Source organism: Cucurbita pepo, chromosome LG01 (assembly GCF_002806865.2).
Source record: "Cucurbita pepo subsp. pepo cultivar mu-cu-16 chromosome LG01, ASM280686v2, whole genome shotgun sequence".
NCBI classification, from domain to species: Eukaryota; Viridiplantae; Streptophyta; class Magnoliopsida; order Cucurbitales; family Cucurbitaceae; genus Cucurbita; species Cucurbita pepo.
The window spans coordinates 3,641,339-3,661,543 of record NC_036638.1 but is presented as its reverse complement, the minus strand read 5'-3'; the positions used below and the strand labels follow the sequence as shown (position 1 = coordinate 3,661,543).

General features: G+C 35.1%; 4 protein-coding genes across 7 annotated transcripts; 2 read left to right on the top strand and 2 right to left on the bottom strand.

Annotated features, from left to right (window-relative positions):
- Nucleotides 1-1,311: 1,311 nt before the first annotated feature.
- Nucleotides 1,312-3,092, bottom strand: LOC111786085 (arabinogalactan peptide 22-like). Its single transcript, XM_023666465.1, has 2 exons — nt 2,691-3,092; nt 1,312-1,604 (listed from the first exon to the last, which is right to left on the bottom strand). The coding sequence occupies exons 1-2, from the start codon at nt 2,806-2,808 to the stop codon at nt 1,495-1,497; spliced, it is 228 nt and encodes a 75-aa protein (XP_023522233.1). The 5' UTR covers nt 2,809-3,092; the 3' UTR covers nt 1,312-1,494.
- Nucleotides 3,093-4,533: 1,441 nt separating this feature from the next.
- Nucleotides 4,534-7,947, bottom strand: LOC111808815. 3 transcript variants are annotated; one of them, XM_023695028.1, is made up of 4 exons: nt 6,823-7,947; nt 5,845-6,205; nt 5,551-5,766; nt 4,534-4,977 (listed from the first exon to the last, which is right to left on the bottom strand). In XM_023695028.1, the coding sequence occupies exons 1-4, from the start codon at nt 7,697-7,699 to the stop codon at nt 4,794-4,796; spliced, it is 1,638 nt and encodes a 545-aa protein (XP_023550796.1). In that variant the 5' UTR covers nt 7,700-7,947; the 3' UTR covers nt 4,534-4,793. The 3 variants fall into 3 exon arrangements, with proteins under 3 accessions (XP_023550796.1, XP_023550780.1, XP_023550787.1); XM_023695012.1 differs by having other exon boundaries at nt 5,551-6,205; XM_023695019.1 differs by having other exon boundaries at nt 5,551-6,196.
- Nucleotides 7,948-9,269: 1,322 nt separating this feature from the next.
- LOC111803884 (COP1-interactive protein 1-like) lies at nt 9,270-11,517 on the top strand. The gene is made up of 3 exons (XM_023688493.1): nt 9,270-9,322; nt 9,641-9,752; nt 9,815-11,517. The coding sequence occupies exons 2-3, from the start codon at nt 9,656-9,658 to the stop codon at nt 11,515-11,517; spliced, it is 1,800 nt and encodes a 599-aa protein (XP_023544261.1). The 5' UTR covers nt 9,270-9,322; nt 9,641-9,655.
- A 433-nt stretch (nt 11,518-11,950) lies between these two features.
- LOC111790875 (COP1-interactive protein 1) lies at nt 11,951-20,179 on the top strand. 2 transcript variants are annotated; one of them, XM_023671984.1, is made up of 5 exons: nt 11,952-12,175; nt 12,691-12,764; nt 13,805-13,961; nt 14,119-18,685; nt 19,733-20,179. In XM_023671984.1, coding segments are annotated over exons 3-5 (4,662 nt in total). In that variant the 5' UTR covers nt 11,952-12,175; nt 12,691-12,764; nt 13,805-13,867; the 3' UTR covers nt 19,734-20,179. The 2 variants fall into 2 exon arrangements, with proteins under 2 accessions (XP_023527761.1, XP_023527752.1); XM_023671993.1 differs by lacking the exon at nt 19,733-20,179 and having other exon boundaries at nt 11,951-12,175; nt 14,119-18,849.
- The last annotated feature ends 26 nt before the right edge of the window (nt 20,180-20,205 follow it).

The window sequence follows — 20,205 nt, the reverse complement described above, 5'->3', positions numbered from 1 at the left end:
TTTTTTTTTTTTTTTTTTTTTTTTTTTTTTTTTTTTTTTTTTTTTTTTGTTTTATATTCTTTTCTATGGCTACCAAATTTAAAGGTATTTAGTAGTATTATACACAAATTTGATACGGGTGAATCCACCCAATTTGAAACATATGATATTTGAAACATAGTAGGAATTAGGGTCTAGATAACATATCTCAAATGAAAATGTCCTCATTCTATTACATATATCGAATGTGACCTCGGGTTTCTAGGCATCCTCTTTTGAGTTATAAAACTCTTGAGACTTTAGATTGGTTTCTCCTCGAATTAGATTGGCTAATTTGACCTAGTGAAGGGTTGACCTTGAGCTTGAGTTGCACGGATTGAGTCAACTTATGCTCAGTTGTCCAACCCATTTGGGGTTTGGGGCACAAAAGGCTTGGTCGATTGGACGTTGGTTGTAGGTGCCCAAGGTGTGGCTTGCTAAGTGTGGTTGCACGCCCTAGGGATAGCATGGTGGGGCGTTGTTGGCCCATCACAACCCGTTTTCTTTTGGGTTTAATTTTACTCATAACAGTAAGAATAAACATAAAATTAAGTTTAAAAATATATTAAAATGAAGTATATCAACTAAAATAGGGAAAGTTGGTAGTTTATCCTACTTTTTATATTCATTCCCTTTTAGGGCAACATCTTCCCCTGTCAACTCTCGAGGACTTTCCAAACTTGGTCCTCGAAGAATTTACACTTGACTTCTATCGATTTGAGACGACATGTATATAAGAATGTTTCATAAGTGGTTTCGCGATTTGGAATACATATTCGACATTCGATGACTGCATAACTTTTAACATAACTTTTAACATGTTTTGTCTTCACAATTTCTCAAAACTAAGTTTAATACCTGGGTGTTACATCAAGGTTAATCTGCTACAATTGAGGTCATAAATTTAACATTTACATCAAGGTTAATCTGCTACAATTGAGGTCATAAGTTTAAGTTTAACATTTACATCAAGGTTAATCTGCTACAATTGAGGTCATAAGTTTAACATCATGTGTATTATCGAGATAAATTTAGAAGAGTTAGATGAGATGAATACAAATCTTAAGTAAGGGTAAAATAATTAAAACTAATTAATTAGTCAAAAATCATACCCAACTCCATACATTTCAACCCATGTTTTTTCCATTGAAAATTGAGTGGTTGATTGGAGATTGGATTACAAACTTTATTGCGTATTAATTAGTCAAACTTAATTTTAATTTTAAATATATTAATAACATTACGAAGAGAATATTTTTGATGTTATTTGGGTACAAAATTGAAGAGAGGAAAGGGGAAAAAGGGAAAGCCAATAAATGTGATTTAAAAATGAGGAGAATGTACATAGAAGAAATGTGTGAGGATGATGATGATGATCTCATGAATAAATAAAAACCAAAACAGAAACAGGAAAGGATCCAGCAAGAGAAGAACCCATTGCCATTTCTAACTAAACTCCCAAATACTATTATGCTCCTAGAAGCTGCTGCTGCTGCTGCTGGCTAAGTCAGCACTGTGGATGAGATATGTGAGCGCCAATGCCACCCCCATTAAGATATAAGCTATCCCTTGATCTATGGATGTCCCTGTCAATTCCCATTGCACGCATTCCAATTAGTTGATTTCCTTCTGGTCTTTTCATTTTTCAACATTAACCATATTATGAACTAAGATAATATAACCCTGCATTTTAATTAAACAAATCACGAGACCCAAGCAAAAATGGTAGGAACCACCATAATTGTGAGAAAATGGAAAACAAAAGTGGTGGACCCTCAATTATTGTAATTTCAACGGAGACCATAGATTTCGAGGGGTATCCATAGATTTTGAGAGAGTTTGTTATTTCGACCAAACATGGATATAGATTTAGAACCCAATCCCACCAAAATCCAAGCCAATGCCCAAACCGCTCCTAGTAATTGAGTAGAAAACATTGTACTGTAAGGCTTGTGTGATTTAATTAATCAAGGAGCAATGCAGCTAAATTTCTTGATAAATTTAGAAAGTGCAGAAAAAAGAAGTAAAACCATATATTTAGTCTGATAATGACAATCGGTTTAATTTCACTCCAAAATGGGATATTTATTAATTATTGAAATTACTGCGAAGCTATTTCGCTATTTCCAGTTTTATATTTTCAGTTTTATGGTCACGTCAAAATAAAATAACTCTAAATTACTCTGAAGGGTAACTCACTCTAAATTTATAACCATCAAACTTTATTCTTCTTCTGTGACATGAATTGAAACATCTTTGATAGTTTTGACAACTCTTTCTTCATATCTTCATATCTTTATTGAAGTATATTGTATGATTGATGTTTTATTTTTTTTATTTTTTTTTTATTTCTCAAATTGGCCCGCAGATAACTAAAATTGATGGTACTTGTACCAAAAATGGATCCACCAAAAGCTTTATTGAACACACAAAAAATTGAAGGGACAAAAAAGTGAAATAAGTTACGATTTGAGAAGTTTGTCAAGTCGCAGTACATAAACGTAAATTGAAACAAAATTTTCAAAATTCCAATTAACTCAAAAACCGAACCTAAAAAATAACGCCAAAATATTCTACCGAAATCAAAGAATAAACAAAGGTCAGAGATCAAAGAATTGCATACAGATCTGGAACATAAATGCAAAATAAAACATAAAAGAAAGAGAACTAACCGTCGCTGGTGGGAGCGGGAGCCGGAGCCAAAGACTGAGGCTGAGCAACCGGCAAGAAGATGGTGAAGACGAGCGCAGCGGCAGCCACGAATCCAAAAGATGCCCTAGAAACCGCCATATGAGTCCGAATCGTGCGGTAATTTCCCCTCTCCTTTCTGCAGGCGAAGAATCGCAAGAAATGTAGTACAGGAGGTTAGATCTCTCTCTGCGATTCGACTCTCAGGTAAAGAAGCTTCAAAAGGCTTCTTCTCCAATAGCTTCAAAGAGTCTCGCAGAGAGAGAGAGAAGGAAAGGAATCTCCCTTTCTCTTCTCGAATGGCGAAATGAAGAAGAAGACGAAATCTCTAAACGGAAACAGAGGCAGTCTCGCGACGGGCAAACGAGGGGATCCAGACTTTCCAGGGTGTGCCCTTTTATAGGGTTAGCCTTTTTCTTTTTCCTTTTCATTTTAATTCTACATTAATTTAATTAATTATGTAAACCTAATAATAAATATTATATAATGACTTATCCTCATAGACGTCTTATTTATTGATTATATATAAACATTTGTAATTTAAAAAAAAAAATGAATAAATTAAAGTAAAATTGCATTTATAATTTAAAATATTATAAATGGGATACCAAACCAACCAATCATCTTAATTTCATTTTTCAAAACCGAGAAAATAGAAAAGGAAATTAGAGAGAGAGAGAGAGAACCGGCCAAGCCGGTTAATTGAAAAGGCCCGGCTGGGGCCCACCACCATGTTTCCTGCCGTCTGTTGCCTTCCGCACATGCCACCCATGCCGTCTTTGACAGTCTATCATTACCCTTTTTTCTTTTTTCTTTTTTCCATTCATCAGTTATATATTTTAAATTTAATTAAATTACAATTTTGACCTTAATTTGATTAAAAAAATTAAAATTTAAATTTAAAAAGTTTAAAATTTAATAGAGAATTTCTCATAAATGTTCTTTAGATCAAATAAAATCTCATAATTACTCTTTACAATTTAATAAATTCATTAAAAGCGCATTCATCATCAAGGAGTTTTATGTTTCTTTAAAACCATTGGAGGAGGTATTTAGAATTAATTAGGTTCATAAATTTTATTTATTGATTGATTGATTGTTGCCATGTTATAAACATAACAACCATCAAGATTATACCAAAATTTGCTAATGTTATAATACACAATAATCCCCTTATAATGTTGTAATATTCCAAGATTCTATAGTTAGTATTGTAAATTTATTAAATTCATAAGGAGGTATAAAGGATACTACTTAAAATAGTATTTTTCATGCCATAATACAGTATATTTAGAATATTAATTTAGCAATAATATAATTTTCAAGGGGGGCCAAATACAGTTCTGCACATACAATTGGAGAATACAAAAATGAAGGCAAGGCGGGCCTTTCCTCCAACATGGTGGCCATCTACTGATGGAGAAAATCTCCATCTCATAACCAGCTGCATTATGTCCTTTCCACAAAATCTTACAGACTGTCCATGGAACAACCCAACCTCAATTCCGTCGTCACTAGCAGATATATTCCTCCAACTTCAATTTCACCGCCGGTAGATATAGTCTTTTATGGATTTTTCCTTCTAGACTTTCCCTCAAGATTTTAAAACACATCTTCTAAGAAGAGGTTTCCACACTCTTATACTTCTAGGAGGAGGTTTCCACACTTTTATAAAGAATGCTTCGTTCCTCCCTCCAAGCCTACCGCAAGCAAATATTGTCATCTTTTGACTTTTTCTTTCGGGCTTCCCCTCAAAGTTCGTGAGATCTCAAAAGTGAAAAAAAAAAAAATGGTAACAAGGATGATTTTGGACCATTTTTTCTTCCATTCAAATAGGTTTCTCTCCTCAGCAGTAGTAATGTTGAAACAAAGTTGATGCAGTTTCTAAGTTCTAACAAACTGATTTGGTAGTAATAGAATTGATCCTAACTATATGATATAACAATTGCAATGTTCCCTATTGATGTCTCTCTCTCTCTATATATATATGTATATAAGTCAGCAGCAGACATCTAATTATCTACAATACAGGGATAAACAAGTAGATTTGAGCATAAGATTTAACCTTGCATCAAGCTGCTCCCTTTTTACTGGAATAGGAATTGATCTTCACTGTTCTTATAGATTTCAAATAACTGCTCCAAATGCTCGATGGAGATTCTTCTGCAGTCGATAAGACCACATATGTCGAATTTCTCCAACTCCATCACAGATCTCTTTAGCTTCCCTTGTGAATCTCCGCCGGTTAGAAACAATGCCAATGTTGAACCCCTGGAGAAATTTTGATCAAGAAAACTTTAACGCACACTACTTCCTCAACTAGCTTTACAAGAGCATCACTCAGTTATGATGACTTCCATGCACAAACAATCACCACAAAAGACAGGCACAAAACACTAGAAAGTAACAGAAATCGTCGTTTAGGTTGATACCCGAAAATAGCTTAAAGCTTTGGAAACATATGTAAAGGGAACTCAAAACTGGGCTTAGGTGCTTGTGTCAAAAGACTTGAAACATCAAAAAGATAGCAAAGTTAATAAGAAATTAGAATCTAACAGATGAAATGATTTACGCGTTTTGAATGATTGTGTGAATCAAATTAAGAAATATCGTTTAATCATGGTAAAACTTCTTATTTTCAAACTTTTAATAATAATTGCAAGTATCTTAAGATAAATCTAGGATTCTATTCAAATCCAAGCCACATCGTGCAATAACGAACAGTTCATATGTTACATGAGCCAATCAAGCTACCAACAGAAGCTAGCCTTGCAATCCAAGAAATCAAACAAAAAAAAAATTTGATGTAATAAAGATGCATGGTTGAAAAAGTTAATGAGATACCTGAGCAAATCAACCTCATGAAATCCTCTATGTCTGGAAGGCAAATATGCACTACGAGGCTTTCCCACTAAACTTGATTGTCTATAGAGGATACAAACAGCTTCCATGCAAAGCATATCATTTTCATCAAATGCAGCACGCATTTCAGCCTCCGACTCCCATTTTTTATTACTCCTCTTCCCTTGGCCCTTTGACTTAAGATGAGTTGAGTCGTATCTATTTTGAATCTCACAATCAGAATCCGAGAAAAAGGAACAGTCCTCATTAAAGTAGTTGAAACCAAATGAAGCATACTTGAACATGGAATTATGTGATTTACATTCTTCCCTCAACATGACTGCGACAGCCCTTGAAGAGGACATCACGTTCTTGGAATCATTAGTACGAGTAGAAAGATGCCTTTTCAAAACATGATTATCAGGACGACCATGTGGAGGTGTTGCATACATTGCCCCTACTTTCTTCAATGCCTCCTTGCCATTAGTTTCACTGGGCAGGGTGGATATCTTTTCATCATCTCTTTCGGGATCGTAATCTTCACAATCGTTTAGTAATAAATCCCACGTTCTCTTTTCTTTTCTGCGTGCTCTGGATGAATTCTTCACTGGAGCATGATCATCATCACTAATGATTTCCACCATGAATCCTTCAGTACCTAGGAAGAAAAGATACCTTGATCAAGTGAATAAATAATTCCAATCATACTTGGGTATGCCCAAATTTGTTTCATGTGTATATACATTCGTCGGTGGCTACGTACATAAAAATTCAAGATGTCTGTACTTTGGCTTGCCGAAACTAGTCCTGTTTGGCAAATCGGCAACAATGCACAAGAACATCATAAACTTATACACGGAGAAAAATACCTTAAAAGATGAACTAAGCCCAATTTTGTGTATTATCTTCTGCCATAACTCAATAATGATGCAAGAGCATAACACAATAGCTATATTCTTAAAATCAATGCACAAATTATATGAAGCCAATGGATTAACATTTTATTCAATAAATAAACAAAGTTTAAGCTCATAACAAGATTTCCATTCAGAGGCAGCATATGTATGATTCCTTATTAAAGATCTACCTAGCAGGTGTTAATACTAAATAAATTTCTAATGCCTGCACTTCCCAAACTTTCAATTTTCTAGCCAGTGGAGAGGCTTACAAATAAGTGAACTGTTCATAGAACTGTTCATAGAACTGTGATATCATTTTTGACAATCAATCGCATTTACTTAATATGCAAGTAGTGAACTTTCTGTTCTTGCATACCTGTTCGATTCTCGGCTTGCATACCAACCAATTTTCTGGAACCACCAACGCAAGCTCCTCCTGATATAGAGTCGTTTTTGTTCTCCAATTGTGAGACTCGGCGCCCGAGTTCATCATATTTCCTTCTACACAGCTCGTAATTATGCTCAGCTTCTCTTTTCGCAGTTTCTAATTTTGAATTCTTGCATTTAAGCTCCTCGACATACTTCCTTTCATCTTCCTCTGTCTTCTTGACCACTTCTACTGTACGTTCCAATTCTGATTTCCTGTAGTTAAGCTCCTCTAGTGAACATTCTAATTTTAAGTTCTTGCATCTAAGCTCCTCTATGGTTTTCACATGATCTTCCTTTACTTTCTTAACCACCTCCATTGCACATTCTAATTCTGAATTCTTGTGGATAAGCTTCTCTATAGTGATCCTTTGATCTTCCTGTGCTTTCTTGACCGTTTCCAGCAATTTCTCAAATCCCTCCAAAGCGCTTTTCTTCTTCTCTCTATCCTCATTTACTTTGAAAATCAAATCCTTGAGTTGTTGAATCTCACTCTCCTTCTCCTTCAAATCTTCATATATTTCCTTCCACTTCTCAAATCCTTTAGGATCAACCTTATCTTGCTCGAGCATGGATTCGTGAGTGAGAATGTCCAGTCTTAGAAACTCGTATTTGCTTTGGAGCAATTCATACTCTTTGTTCTTGTTCTCGATCTCTTTCCTCATTTTTACTTCCTTGGCAACCAAAACCGCCTCCACTTTGTCGAAATCTCTTGCCCGGAAAGCCGTCCGCAGAATCGAAACCAACTCTGAAATGCTCCGGCATTCAAGGTTATCGTCATCGATAGAAATCAAATCAGAAGACACAGAATGCGATTTGGTAGCCATTTGAAATTTCGAAGAAATGGCTCTGAGTAGAGTAGTGCAAATCAGATTTAGATTTGAAATTTCAATCTCTCAAGGAGGCAAATCGTTTGATCTTCTTCGAGAACACAAAAGAGGAAGCTTTAAATCCAGAGATTGCAGATTCTTTGTGAGTAAACTAAAGAGAGAATGTGATCGAACATGCAGAAGAAACTGAGAAGCTCACACTTCCGACGCTGAATTTGAAATGGGGATTTGTTTGATGAAGAAGTGCCGGGAAATGAAACCTGCATGAACGTCGAAAACGAAGCTTCCATTTGTACGGTCAAACCGCATAGTCCGCAAAAGCCAATCGGCCCATTTTCGGATATTTGAACTCGATGGGCCTTTCTCTAGGCCCACTTGATATAATTAGTTATTACGTAAATATAACATAAAATTAAATAAATAAATTTAGATTTTAAAGGTCTAAAAATAAATAAAATCTCATTTGAATTTTGAAGGTCTCGTTACACATTTACATCTTGATTCTTTTCCACATAACATTAATTGTAATTTTAATGAAACATTATATCGTGATAATTTAAATAACATTCTTCGAATTTCATATTGCACAAGACAAAGAAAGCACGTGTAATCAAATGAGAGAGTCTTTCATGATAGATACTTCATATATTAAAATTTTAATAATTTTAATTTATTAATTTAAATCTAACTCAATCGACAATATACTAATTATTTAATATTTAATTTAGAATAAAGGATCGAGGAAGGTATCAATAATTTGATGGCTAAAAGCGAGTGTGATCAATATTCCGCCACCTTTGTCTTCCACAACTTTATTTGTTCACTCTAAAAAATAGTGCACCACATAAAATAAATAGTGCATTATCTTTGGAATTATTTCTTTTTTCTTTCAAAATCTTCCCTCCATTTTTGGCCTTCTTACCCAAATTTCGATAATTTAATTAATGGTATATTTTTCAAAACATATAAACATTATGTTCATGTTGAGTCATTTATTATGAAATCTCATATCGAACAAAATATGTTTTTATTAGAATGCAGAAACATTTACCTATTCAATGCATTTTTTAAATTCAGGAGAAAGTTGCAAAGACGGAAAGTTATAAAGTAATATATAAATAATAAAATCAGACGTGGAATTAAAAACTATCCATATATAACACTTGAAGCTAAAATTATAATTTTTTTTATTCTGAATTATTTTAATAACTCCGTTGAATAATTGCTTTAGTCGCCGAAGAAATTGCGCCAAAAATGTACAAAAACTGTAAATTCACATATTTTGTTTCAAAATATCGCGTTTTTTCCCGATAAAATCCCCCGAGATTCACGGATTTGGGTTTCTTCGTAATTTTGTAAAAACACGAGGGCAAATGAGCGGAAGAAGCGCCAAACTTTCCATCTCCCATCACAGTAAAGACAGAGGACCAGAGAATAAAAAATATTATTTAAATAATTAATAACAAAATTAGAAAATTCTATTTTTCGCTTTTTATCCCTATTTAAATTCTAGTTTCCGTTTTCTTCTGTTTCCTTTTTTTCTTATTTTTTTTTAAATTCTTTCCCCATTTATTATTTTCTTTTTCATTTACAGGTGAAAAATCCAGAATCAAATTCCAGGTAATTTAATTTTAACTTTTTTTTTTTTTTTTTTTCTAATGAATTTCATTTAATTCTGCAATTTGAAATTCGATGAATTTGAACATTGAACATTGAACATGAATGAATCTGAAATGAAATGAATTTATCTTGATTTCTTTTTAATTCTTTTTATTTTGATNTTTTTTTTTTTTTTTTTTTTACCTAATGAATTTCATTTAATTCTGCAATTTGAAATTCGATGAATTTGAACATTGAACATTGAACATGAATGAATCTGAAATGAAATGAATTTATCTTGATTTCTTTTTAATTCTTTTTATTTTGATTTTGAATTAGTTGGATCTTGAAGAGATGTCCAAACATCGCGTCCTAAAGGGATTAACGGAGTGTAGTGGACATGATTCAAAACTGGATGATATCACTGAACAACAGAAAATGACGAAAGCAGGTAAATTTATTAGATTTGTTAAATTTTCTTTCTGAAATAAAAATAAATTGTTACATTGGCAGAAATGGAACAAAAGATATTGAGAATCTTGAAGCTAATGAAGAACAAAGATCATGGAAAAAACAGAGGAATGTCGAGGGACTCGAAGAAAGAAACGGAAGTTATTGGACTCGTTGAAGATCTATACAAAAATTATCAGTCGATTTATGAACAGTATGGTCATCTTCGTGATGAAGCGGAGAGAATCGTTAAATCCAGAAAAGGAAAAGAGAAGGATAACGAAGATGTCTCTTCTTCATCTTCAAGCTCTAGTTCTGATTCCGAGTCGGAATACTTTTCGTCGGAGGAGATAAGCAATAGTTGTGTTCATTCTTTACGGGATGAACAGTCGAGCATATTGCATGCTCAAATTCAAGCGGATGAACTAGAAAAACAAATTGAACAAAAGAATGAAGCGTTGGCTAAAGTTGATTCTCTGCATTGGGAACTAGATAGCGTGCTAAACCAGAAACGCGAAATGGAAAACAGAAAAAATCAAGAGATATGCGAGAATATGATTTTGATAGGAAATTTGAAAGAAGAATTGACGGAAAAAATTGGAGTTGTACAGAAGATGCTGGATGAGAAAGAGAGAGTTCTTGCACGAATTAAGGATATGGAAACCGAAATAGACACGATGCATTACCGAAGAAGGGAAATAGAAGATCAGAACATTCGGATGAGATCGGAAAATCAGTGGCTTAGCACAAGAAATTCTGAGCTGGAGTTGGCATTGACGAGTAAAGAGACGGAAGCTTCTTCTCAAACGATCGCCTTAATGGAGCAAGTCAAGAATCTGAAGCAAAAAATGGATGCATTGCAGGCTGAGAGAACAAAACTAGGGCAAGATATGGAGCAATGTAAACAAAAATTTTCTCACAAATTATCTGAAATGGAGGCCGAAAACAACAAATTGAAAATCAAAATCATCGATCGAGAAAGCATCCTAAAGGAAAAGGACAAAACCATTACTGCATTAAACGAGAAAAACAAGCAAGCAAAGAGCTGTTTACCAGACGTGGCTTCGAGCATGATAGGCGCAGAGAGGAAAATGGAAGATTTAGCAGAAGAGCTCCGCAACAGCTTGGAAGATAAAATCCGTCTATTATCGCAGAGAATCCTCGTCGCAGAGCAACTACACAACGAAAGCAAAGAAAACTTCAGGGCAAGAAACAAAAGATACGAGCAAGAGAAAAGACAATTCGAAAAAAAAATCGGAAATCACGAGGCAGAGCTGATGAAACTCGACAACATGAACGAATTCGAAATGGATAGAATGACCAGAAAAATCGAAGAAGAGAGCACCAAGCTTCTAAACCACATATTAAAGATCACAAAGGAGCTCACATTCGCAAAATACTGGGTTAGAACGAGAAACAACGAGCTAAAACAACTGAAAACAAATTTAACTCGATTCGTAGCACAAATGGAGGAAAAAGAAGAACAGGAGTTCATGCTACGAGAAAAGGTATGGAATCTAGAAGCGAAATTAAGTAAAGAGGGAGGGGAGAAGCTGAACCTGATCAGAAGCCTTAGCCAGTTGGAGAAGAAAATGACGAAAATGGTGAACCTAGTGAAGGAGAAAGACGAAGAAGTGTTCCAACTTGCAGAAGAGAAGAGAGAAGTGATTCGACAGCTCTGTGCCGTGATTGATCACCATCGTAGTCGGTACGATCTTCTCAAAGACGCCATGATGAAGAACGTTAGAAACATAAAAATGATTTGATAATCGTCACTCTTTCTGTTATAACAATATATTTTGATTGGTGTCAGAAATTTTGGTAAATGTAAATGTAAAAGAAATATTATATTTATTATACACTATACACAAATTTATTCATTCTTCAATAAAATATTTTAAAGTTTATATTAATTTTGTTCAATAAAATATTTTAAATATTTACACAATTAACACAAATTAAATGATAAAGAAATTAATAAAATTAATTTTGTTGAAATTAAAGCTTAATTTTCCCACGACTTCTCAACCCTTCCGTGATTGGAGGGCAAGAAAGGAAAGGAAAGAAAAAAGAGCGGGAAAGCTGGAAAACAAACAGTGTGGGTTTTTCAAAACATTTTATTTAATTATTAAATGGTTTGTGGAGTTGGTTCTAACAAGTTCGAGGGGTTAATTAAAATCTCAGTGGCAAATTCCGTGAATATTCGCTATCTAAAGGGCAAATGTTTTCGATCGCCACCACGGATTCCATCCCTTCAAATTTTGAAGCTGCAAAAATTGCTATATCACTCGCTTTCTGGTTAATCTCTTCCTTTTTCATTTCCCATTTTCCGTTAATCTCTCTCTCTCTCTCTCTCTCTCTCTCTCTCTTCCTGTGTTGCTGGTTTTGTTCTCTCTTATCTTCCCTTCGTCCTCTGATTTTCAGGTAATTTTTTAAACTCTTCTTTTTAATTTCATCGTTTTTGTTATAATAATTATCTTCTGTTTTCTTTGAGATTTTGGTTGATTACTTGATGTTTCAGTTCAATTCCACGTGTTTTCTTTTTCTTTTTCTTGTGTTTCTTGTTTCTGGAATTTTTGAATTCATGTATCGGATCGAAGTTGATGGTTGCTTGAGCTTGGATTTTATTTTTTATTTTATTTTTATATGTTTTGGTGATTTGATTGAATCTTCTGTTGAGCTTAAATTGGTGGTTTTGGATTGTGGATGGGCGTTTTTAGTGTGCTGAAGCTATTACTGCTACTATTTTTAAGCGAATCTAACTGCGCGAGAATTTATGTATGAATCTATTTCGCTTATAATCCGATCACTTCGAAACTTTTCCTGCTGAAATGGAAGATGGATTAGCTATTTTGGTTGCTAATTTGCTGCAGTTGTTTGGAGTTTTGTGTTTATTTTGATTTCTTCTGTAATTGATTCTTGTTTCTCGCTGTGTCTAGTTCCGGATCCAGAAATATCACTGTTGGTTGAACCTCGATGAGGAAGACGGAAGAAGAGTAAAGTGAATTTCCAGGTGAATCTCTAGGCCATGGCGAATTTTGTCTCTATCGACAAATAATATTCCGGCATATAGTAATTAATTACGGGCAATTAGTTCATCTCTCTCTGTTTTTTAGAACTAATTTATTTTTTTTCTTTTTTTGGTCAATTAATTTAATTTCCTCTTACATCGTTGAAATGGGGTGGAGGTTTTCACCGGCTCCGGTTTCATGTCATGATTGTTATTTATTTATTTATTTTTGTTAAAAATAATCCTTAATTGGTATAGATTTCAAAATTGTTATTATGATGAGTGCCTTTGCATGGTAGAATCAACAAAAAGAAACTGTTCATCTTTTCTGATATTAGCTGTTTTTTCTAAAATCTAAATTTGGCCTGAGGCCATCTCTGCCGTTGCCGAGTCGGGCGCTGTACAGAAATTGGCGTAGCAGATTGTGCGAAGTTTGCCTACATAATATGTCTTATAATGAAATAGTTTTCTAATTACCATATGAATCCTGTCACGTTGTCTCCAAGAAAAACACTATTATAGCTTTCGTCTGCGTTCTAATCGATTCAAACTGTGATAAACGCTGCTGTTGTAAGTAGGCCCCTCCCATGTGCGATCTCTGGTGGAGTCTATTTATTCATGAATTAACTGCAGANTACAATGTCAGTTTGCCATTTGCCAGTTCAAAGTGAAAAGTTAAAGTTGGTGCTAAAGGACGATTGAGAATTATTATTAGATTAACATGATATCAACTGCGGATATAATTGGGCTATAGAAATGTATATTAGTTCTAATGTTGAACAAAATAATTATTATTTTCAATTACAAATCACAGTTTTGTACAGCCTCAACCCATGTGGATCTTTAGAAAATGTTGATTTACAGATTATTTTATGAGGATGCGTTTGGATTTATCCTTCCAATGAATAATACTCTGTCAATGACAGTTCAGAAAAGATGATCTCTTTCCACCTCTATTTCTCGTAGACATCTATAGGGATTTATCTCTTACATGTTCTTTACTGGTTTTAGAACGTACGAGTAACTTGAATTTTGATTTTCAGTCATGGACTCTTGAACGTCCATGTTCTACTGTGCTTGCTAGGGGAAGTTGATATTCCCAGGAGATGACAAAGCACCGGTTCAGGGATTCTATGAAGTCTATATTTGGGAGTCACCTTGATCCAGAAACAGAAGAACGGCTGAAAGGAAGTAAATCAGGTAATTTTGATTTAAAAAAAACTGCTGTAATTTCTATAATTTTTCCATTTATGACTTCGAGGGATATTTTCCCTTTGAGTTTTATAGTTAATGGTGCTTGTCTTTCTCCCATGATCTTCTGAGTCCGTAGATTAATAATTTTACATTTATGATGCAGTTGTCCAGGACAAGGTGAATAAAATTAAAAAACTCATAAGAGATGAAGATCTAGGAGTGGAAGACCATGACCAATCAGGAACTGGCAAAAAACAGTCCGTTGATGAGTTAATTGATGATTTTCATAAAGATTACAAGGCACTCTATGAACAATACGACAGTCTGACCGGAGATTTGAGAAGAAAATTTCAAAAAAGAAAAGGAAAGGAAAGATCTTCATCTAGCAGTTCATCCGACTCGGATTCAGATGATTCAAATGATTCTCCAAAGAATGAGAGAGAACTCCAAGAAGTTGGAGACATCAAGCTGGAACTTGAAGCAGCACTTTCAGAAGTAGCCAACTTGAAAACGATATTGGCCACTACAACTAAAGAGCACGAATCTCTAAAATCAGAACACCTGACTGCTTTAAGTAGGATACAAGAAGCAGATGGAATTATTAGAGATTTCAAGTTTGAAGCTGAGACTTGGGATGCTCAGAAGTCCAAATTTCTGCTTGAAATTGAAGAGCTGAAACTGGCGTTGGGTAATGCAAGTAAGATTGAAGCTGAGTTGAATGGGATAATAGAAGGTATGGAAACAGAGATGAATAGATTCATTGAAGAAAATGAGACTGCAAGGGGGAAGATTGAAGGTGGGGAAAAAACTATAGAGGAATTGAAGGAGAAGTTGTCAACCACAATGGAAGAAAAGGAGACCCTACACTTAAAACACTTGGAAGCTTTAAACAATATACAAGAAGTAGAAAAGGTCATAGGGGCCGTGAAGATTGACGCTGAAGCATTGGGTCTTGAAAAATCTAAATTTCTACTCGAGATCGAAGAGCTAAGTCAGAAGTTGAGTACTGCTGGTGAAATTCAATCTGAATTGAATGGGAGACTTAAAGATATTGAAACAGAGAAGGAAATCTTGATCAAGGAGAAGGAGACTGCATGGAGGAAAATTGAGGAGGGAGATAAAATTGTAGAAGAGTTAAATGCCACAATTGATTCCTTGAGGAGTCAGTTAACAGCTTCAGTTGAAGACAAAGAAGCTCTGACCCTAGAACATGGGACAGCTTTAAACAAAATAAATGAAGCAGAAAAGATCATAGCAGACATGAGGGTTGAAGCAGAAAGCTTGGGTGTTGAAAAATCTGACATTCTTCTTAAGATTGAAGAGCAGAACCAGAAGTTGAGTCTTGCTGAAAATTTAGAAGCAGATTTGAATAAGAAATTGAAAGACTTGGAAATGGAAAAAGAGAAGTTGGTAGAGGAAAAAGAGATTGCCTTAAGAACGATTAGAGAGGCAGAAAACGTTAATGAAGAATTAAATGCTGCGGTTGAGCAACTGAAGAGGCAATTGACAGCAACAATTGAAGAAAAGGAAGCTCTGAACTTACAGCACTCGACAACTTTAAGTAGGGTACAAGAAGCAGATACGATCATAAGAGATATGAAGGTTGAAGCAGAAACTCGGGATGTTGAAAAATCTAAACTTCTACTTGAGATTGAAGAGCTGAATCAGAAGTTGGGTGCTGCCGGAGAATTGGAAGCACAATTGAATGAGAGATTGAAAGATATTGGAATAGAAAAGGATAACTTGATCAAGGAAAAAGAAGCTGATAAGAGAACAATTGAAGAGGGACAAAAAATTATAGAAGAATTAAATTTCCTGACTGATCAGGTGAAGAGGCAGTTGACAGCTACGATTGAAGAAAAGGAAGTTCTAAACTTGGACCATGCAACAGTTTTAAGCAAGATAATTGAGGCAGATAAGATCATAGGAGATATGAAGACACAAGCTGAAGCGTGGGGTGTTGAAAAAGCTGATCTTCTGCTCAAGATTGAAGAGACTAGTGAGAGGCTGAGCAATGCTGTTAAGATAGAAGCAGAACTCAATGGAAGATTGAAAGATATTGAATTTGAGAAAGATGACTTGATCAAAGAAAAGGAGATTGCATGGAAGGAGATTGAGCAAGGTAAAAATGTTAGACAAGAGTTAAATGTCTTGGTTGATCAACTGAACAGCCAATTGACAACTACAGTAGAAGAAAAAAAAGCTCTCAACTTAGAACATGTGATGGCCTTAAGTAAGCTTCAAGAAGCAAATGAAATCATAGAAAGTTCAAAGGTTGAGGCAGAAACTTGGGGCCTGGAAAAATCTAAGCTGTTGCTTGAAGTTGAAGGGTTGAATCAGAGACTGAGCTCTGCTGCCAAGCTAGAAATAGAACTAAATGAAAAATTGAACGACGTTGAAATTGAGAAAGTCAACTTGATGAAAGAAAGGGAGACTGCTTGGAGGAGAATTGAAGAGGGAGAGAAAACTATAAAGGAATTAAATGAGATGGGTGATCGGCTAAAAGAAGAAAAGATGACCATTTTCCAAGAATTGGAAACAGCTCGAGGAGAAGTTTCTTTCTTGAAGCGGCAAATTCAGTCTACAGAACAGCAGGCTGCAAACTTAACTCATTCTCTAGAAGCTTCTGAGGAAGAAAATAGATTACTCACCTTAAAAATTGTGGAGATGTCGAGTGAAATTCAATTGGCTCAACAGACGAACCAAGAACTTGTGTCTCAAATGCAATTGTTGAAGGAGGATTTGGGTATGAGGGAAAGAGAACGTTCTACTCTTGTTGAGAAGCACGAAGTGCATGTGAACGAATCGTTAACTCGCGTAACTATGCTAGAAGCTCAAGTTACACGGTTGGAAACAGCATTGGAGTTATTACAAACACGTGAAAAAGATTTGTTTCAACAATTGGAGATCAAAGCAGCGGAAGCAAAACAATTGGGAGAGGAAAATATTGGACTACAAGCCCAAGTTTCAGAGATTGAAGTATTATTTAGGGAGAGAGAAAATGAACTTTCTATTCTCAGAAAGAAACTTGAAGACAGTGAAAATCAATCATCATCCAGCATAGCAAATTTGACTCTGGAGATCAACCGCCTATTAGAAGAGGTGAGTTCTTTACGTGCGCAAAAAGGCGAACTGGAAGAACAGATGATATGCAGGAATGAAGAGGCTTCATTGCAAGCCAAAGGCTTAAAAGATCAGGTGGAGACGTTGCTGCAACAGTTGGAATTCCAACAGAGCCAAAAAGTTGATTTGGAGTTGCAACTAGAGAGGACAACTCAAACGATTTCAGAATATACAATACAGATGCAAGAGTTTGAAGAGGAAATAGTGAACAAGAATTCGGATCAACAGAGACTACTGAAAGAGAAAGAAGATTTAATAGTACAAATCAAGGATCTTGAATCAGCATTTGACTCCTTATGCAATGAAAAGCGCAAAGTTGAGGAGAAACTAAAAAGTCAGGTGGAAGAGAACAGTCGATTCAGGGAGGAAAAGTTGGATTTGGAGAAGAAATGTTCTGAATTAGAAAGTACCTTGACAGATAGAGGAGCTGAGCTATCTACTCTCCATGAGAAACACAGAGGTGTCGAGGCTGAAGCCTTGAGCCAAAAACTAATCTTAGTGGCCCAGGTTGAAAATCTGCAAGAGAAGGTGAATTCTTTGCAGAATGAAAAAAGTGAAATTGAGTTTCGGGTTGAAAAGGAGAAAAATGAACTTTTGGATACTTTAACTCAATTGGAAAAGGAGAAAGTTGAGTTACTGAATTCGATTGCTGATCACCAGAGAAATTTGAAGGAACACGAGGATGCTTACAAGAAGCTAAATGATCGGTATAAACTGGTTGAAGATCAGTTTGAAGAATGTAAGCTAAAACTTGATAATGCAGAAATGAAGATGGCAGAAATGGCCCAAGAGTTCCGCAAAGACATCAGATCAAAGGACGAAGTGAAAAATGACCTGGAGCTTATGGTTGAGGATCTAAATAGAGAACTGGAAGTTAAAAGTGATGAGATAAATCTCCTGGTTGAAAATACACGCACGATTGAAGTCAAGCTTCGGTTATCAAACCAGAAGCTTCGTGTTACAGAACAATTATTAACTGAAAAGGAAGAGATATTCCGGAAAGCTGAATTGAAATATCTAGAGGAACAGAGACTGCTTGAAGAAAGAATTCATGGACTATCTGCAACAATTGTTGCTAACAACAAAGCGCACCAAGAGACAATATCCACTGTTTCAGAAAACATTAACATTAACCTCTCCCAACTGGAATGTGTTAGCAGGAAATTTGAATTGGACTACGCAAAGTATGAGAAGTGTATCATTGCGACATCCCACCAACTACAGTTTGCAAAGAGTTGGGTCTCAAAAGCTATTCGTGAAACGGAAAGCCTAAAGAAAGAGGTAGTAACCCTTGGCGAACAACTTCAAGAAAAGAGAGAGAGAGAATCAATATTAATAAAACAGGTTGAGAAGTTGGAGAAAAAGGCCAACAAGGAAGGATCGGAGAAGGAAGGATTGGTTCAAGCAATCCATCAACTTGAAAAGAGACAGAGAGAATTAGAGAAGATGATGGATGAGAAGAATGAAGGTATGCTGGGTCTGGAAGAGGAGAAGAAAGAAGCGATAAGGCAGCTTTGCATTTTGATCGAGTATCATCGTAGCCGCTACGATTTCCTCAAAGATGAGGTTCTAAAGTTGAATGTTAAAGGAGGCCAGAGCGTAAGATAGTAAGTCAACCATCACTCCCTTTACTACACATCTTTCTACTTTTGCTTTTGCCTTGTGAATTCTTTCAATTACATCCATCTTGTTGTTCTTTGGGTTGTTGATAAACCTTCGCTTGGATGTGGCTAATTAGTCAGTCTATCTATTGGTATACCTGCTTTGTGAATATTGAGCATTCCTTTACTTATTCATTGTACGACTTTATTTATAGTTCATTTATAAAGATGAATAGGGCTTAGCCAAAAGTGAGATAAACCCCATCCCTCTCTTTCCTTTTTTTCGTCCCCTTTCCTTCCCTATTTCACTTATGCTTTAGGGACAACCTACATTTCTATATGGGACCTCCTCATGACATCTAAGACCCACCATGATCCTATCCTATTTATCCCGTCTTTTCTTGGCAGCCATCTAGCTACACAGGGTTAATTTAGGTTAGGAGCTTACTTTAGTTTTAAAAAAACATTAGTTCTTGCTAAGTAGTTGCTTGATCCATTAATTAAGCTATGACTTTAAGTAGAGCTCAACAAGAAAGAAAGGGAAATTACTTTAAGCGATATTTGAGTAACTTCCTTTTTTTTCTTTTTAATAATGGAGGTTGGAATGAGTGCCAAAAAATAGGCAAGATAGATCAGTAAACATAGTGAGCTTCTAGAGTCCAATGGAAGTCGAGTCTGGTATGTTGACAGAAACAATATCTTTCAAAAGAAACCAAGTAAAATAAGACCAAAAAAACTACACACATATAGAATCAAAATCTTGAATAAACTGAAATCTGCCTAATAGTCCCTTTCTCTTCTCCTTTACTCGAAATCTGCTTGATAGTCAAGATGGAAGAAGTAGCTTTATACGTATAGTTATCTTAGATTTGAGTCTTATTTTGCAGGCTGGAGTGTGATTACAAGGATTGCTTATTTTTTGTTTGTTGTAAATTATATGTGTAGTTTCTTAATTACTGGAGGATCTATAATTGTTGAAAGTCTTATTCTATCAACTGCGATGGTTTTCTATTACTTCTAGATATGTTAATACCTTTTATGTTCCCTTTGTAGGTATTTAAAAGAACAATGGAGAAATCATTCAAGAAATTAGTTGTCTTTTAGAAAAATGCAAAAAGGCACCACACCCATGGGGGTTGTGTCATCCCTGCACAGATACATAAGCGTTTTGAGATGCCATTGGCATTGGGTCATGCATAATTGCAAGATAGCCCTAATTTTATTCAAAAGAGATTGATTTGTGATTGTATAGGAAGACTTACAATTGCAACAAAAATCCCTAATTTTGATTAGGATTAGGGACAAAAGGATTAGGCCTGTAGAGGATGATGTAGATGCTGGAGATGAAGACCTAAAGAAAGCTTGAGAGATTAGAGATTATAATAAGTATTCTTTTTCCTTCTGTACATTTATGTTTGTATTATAGGATTTGTTGTACATTTTTGTTCTTTCATCTTAAATCAAAACTCCTTTGTAATGAACGATAATAATCTTATTTATTAAAAAAAAATGGTTAGAAAATCTTT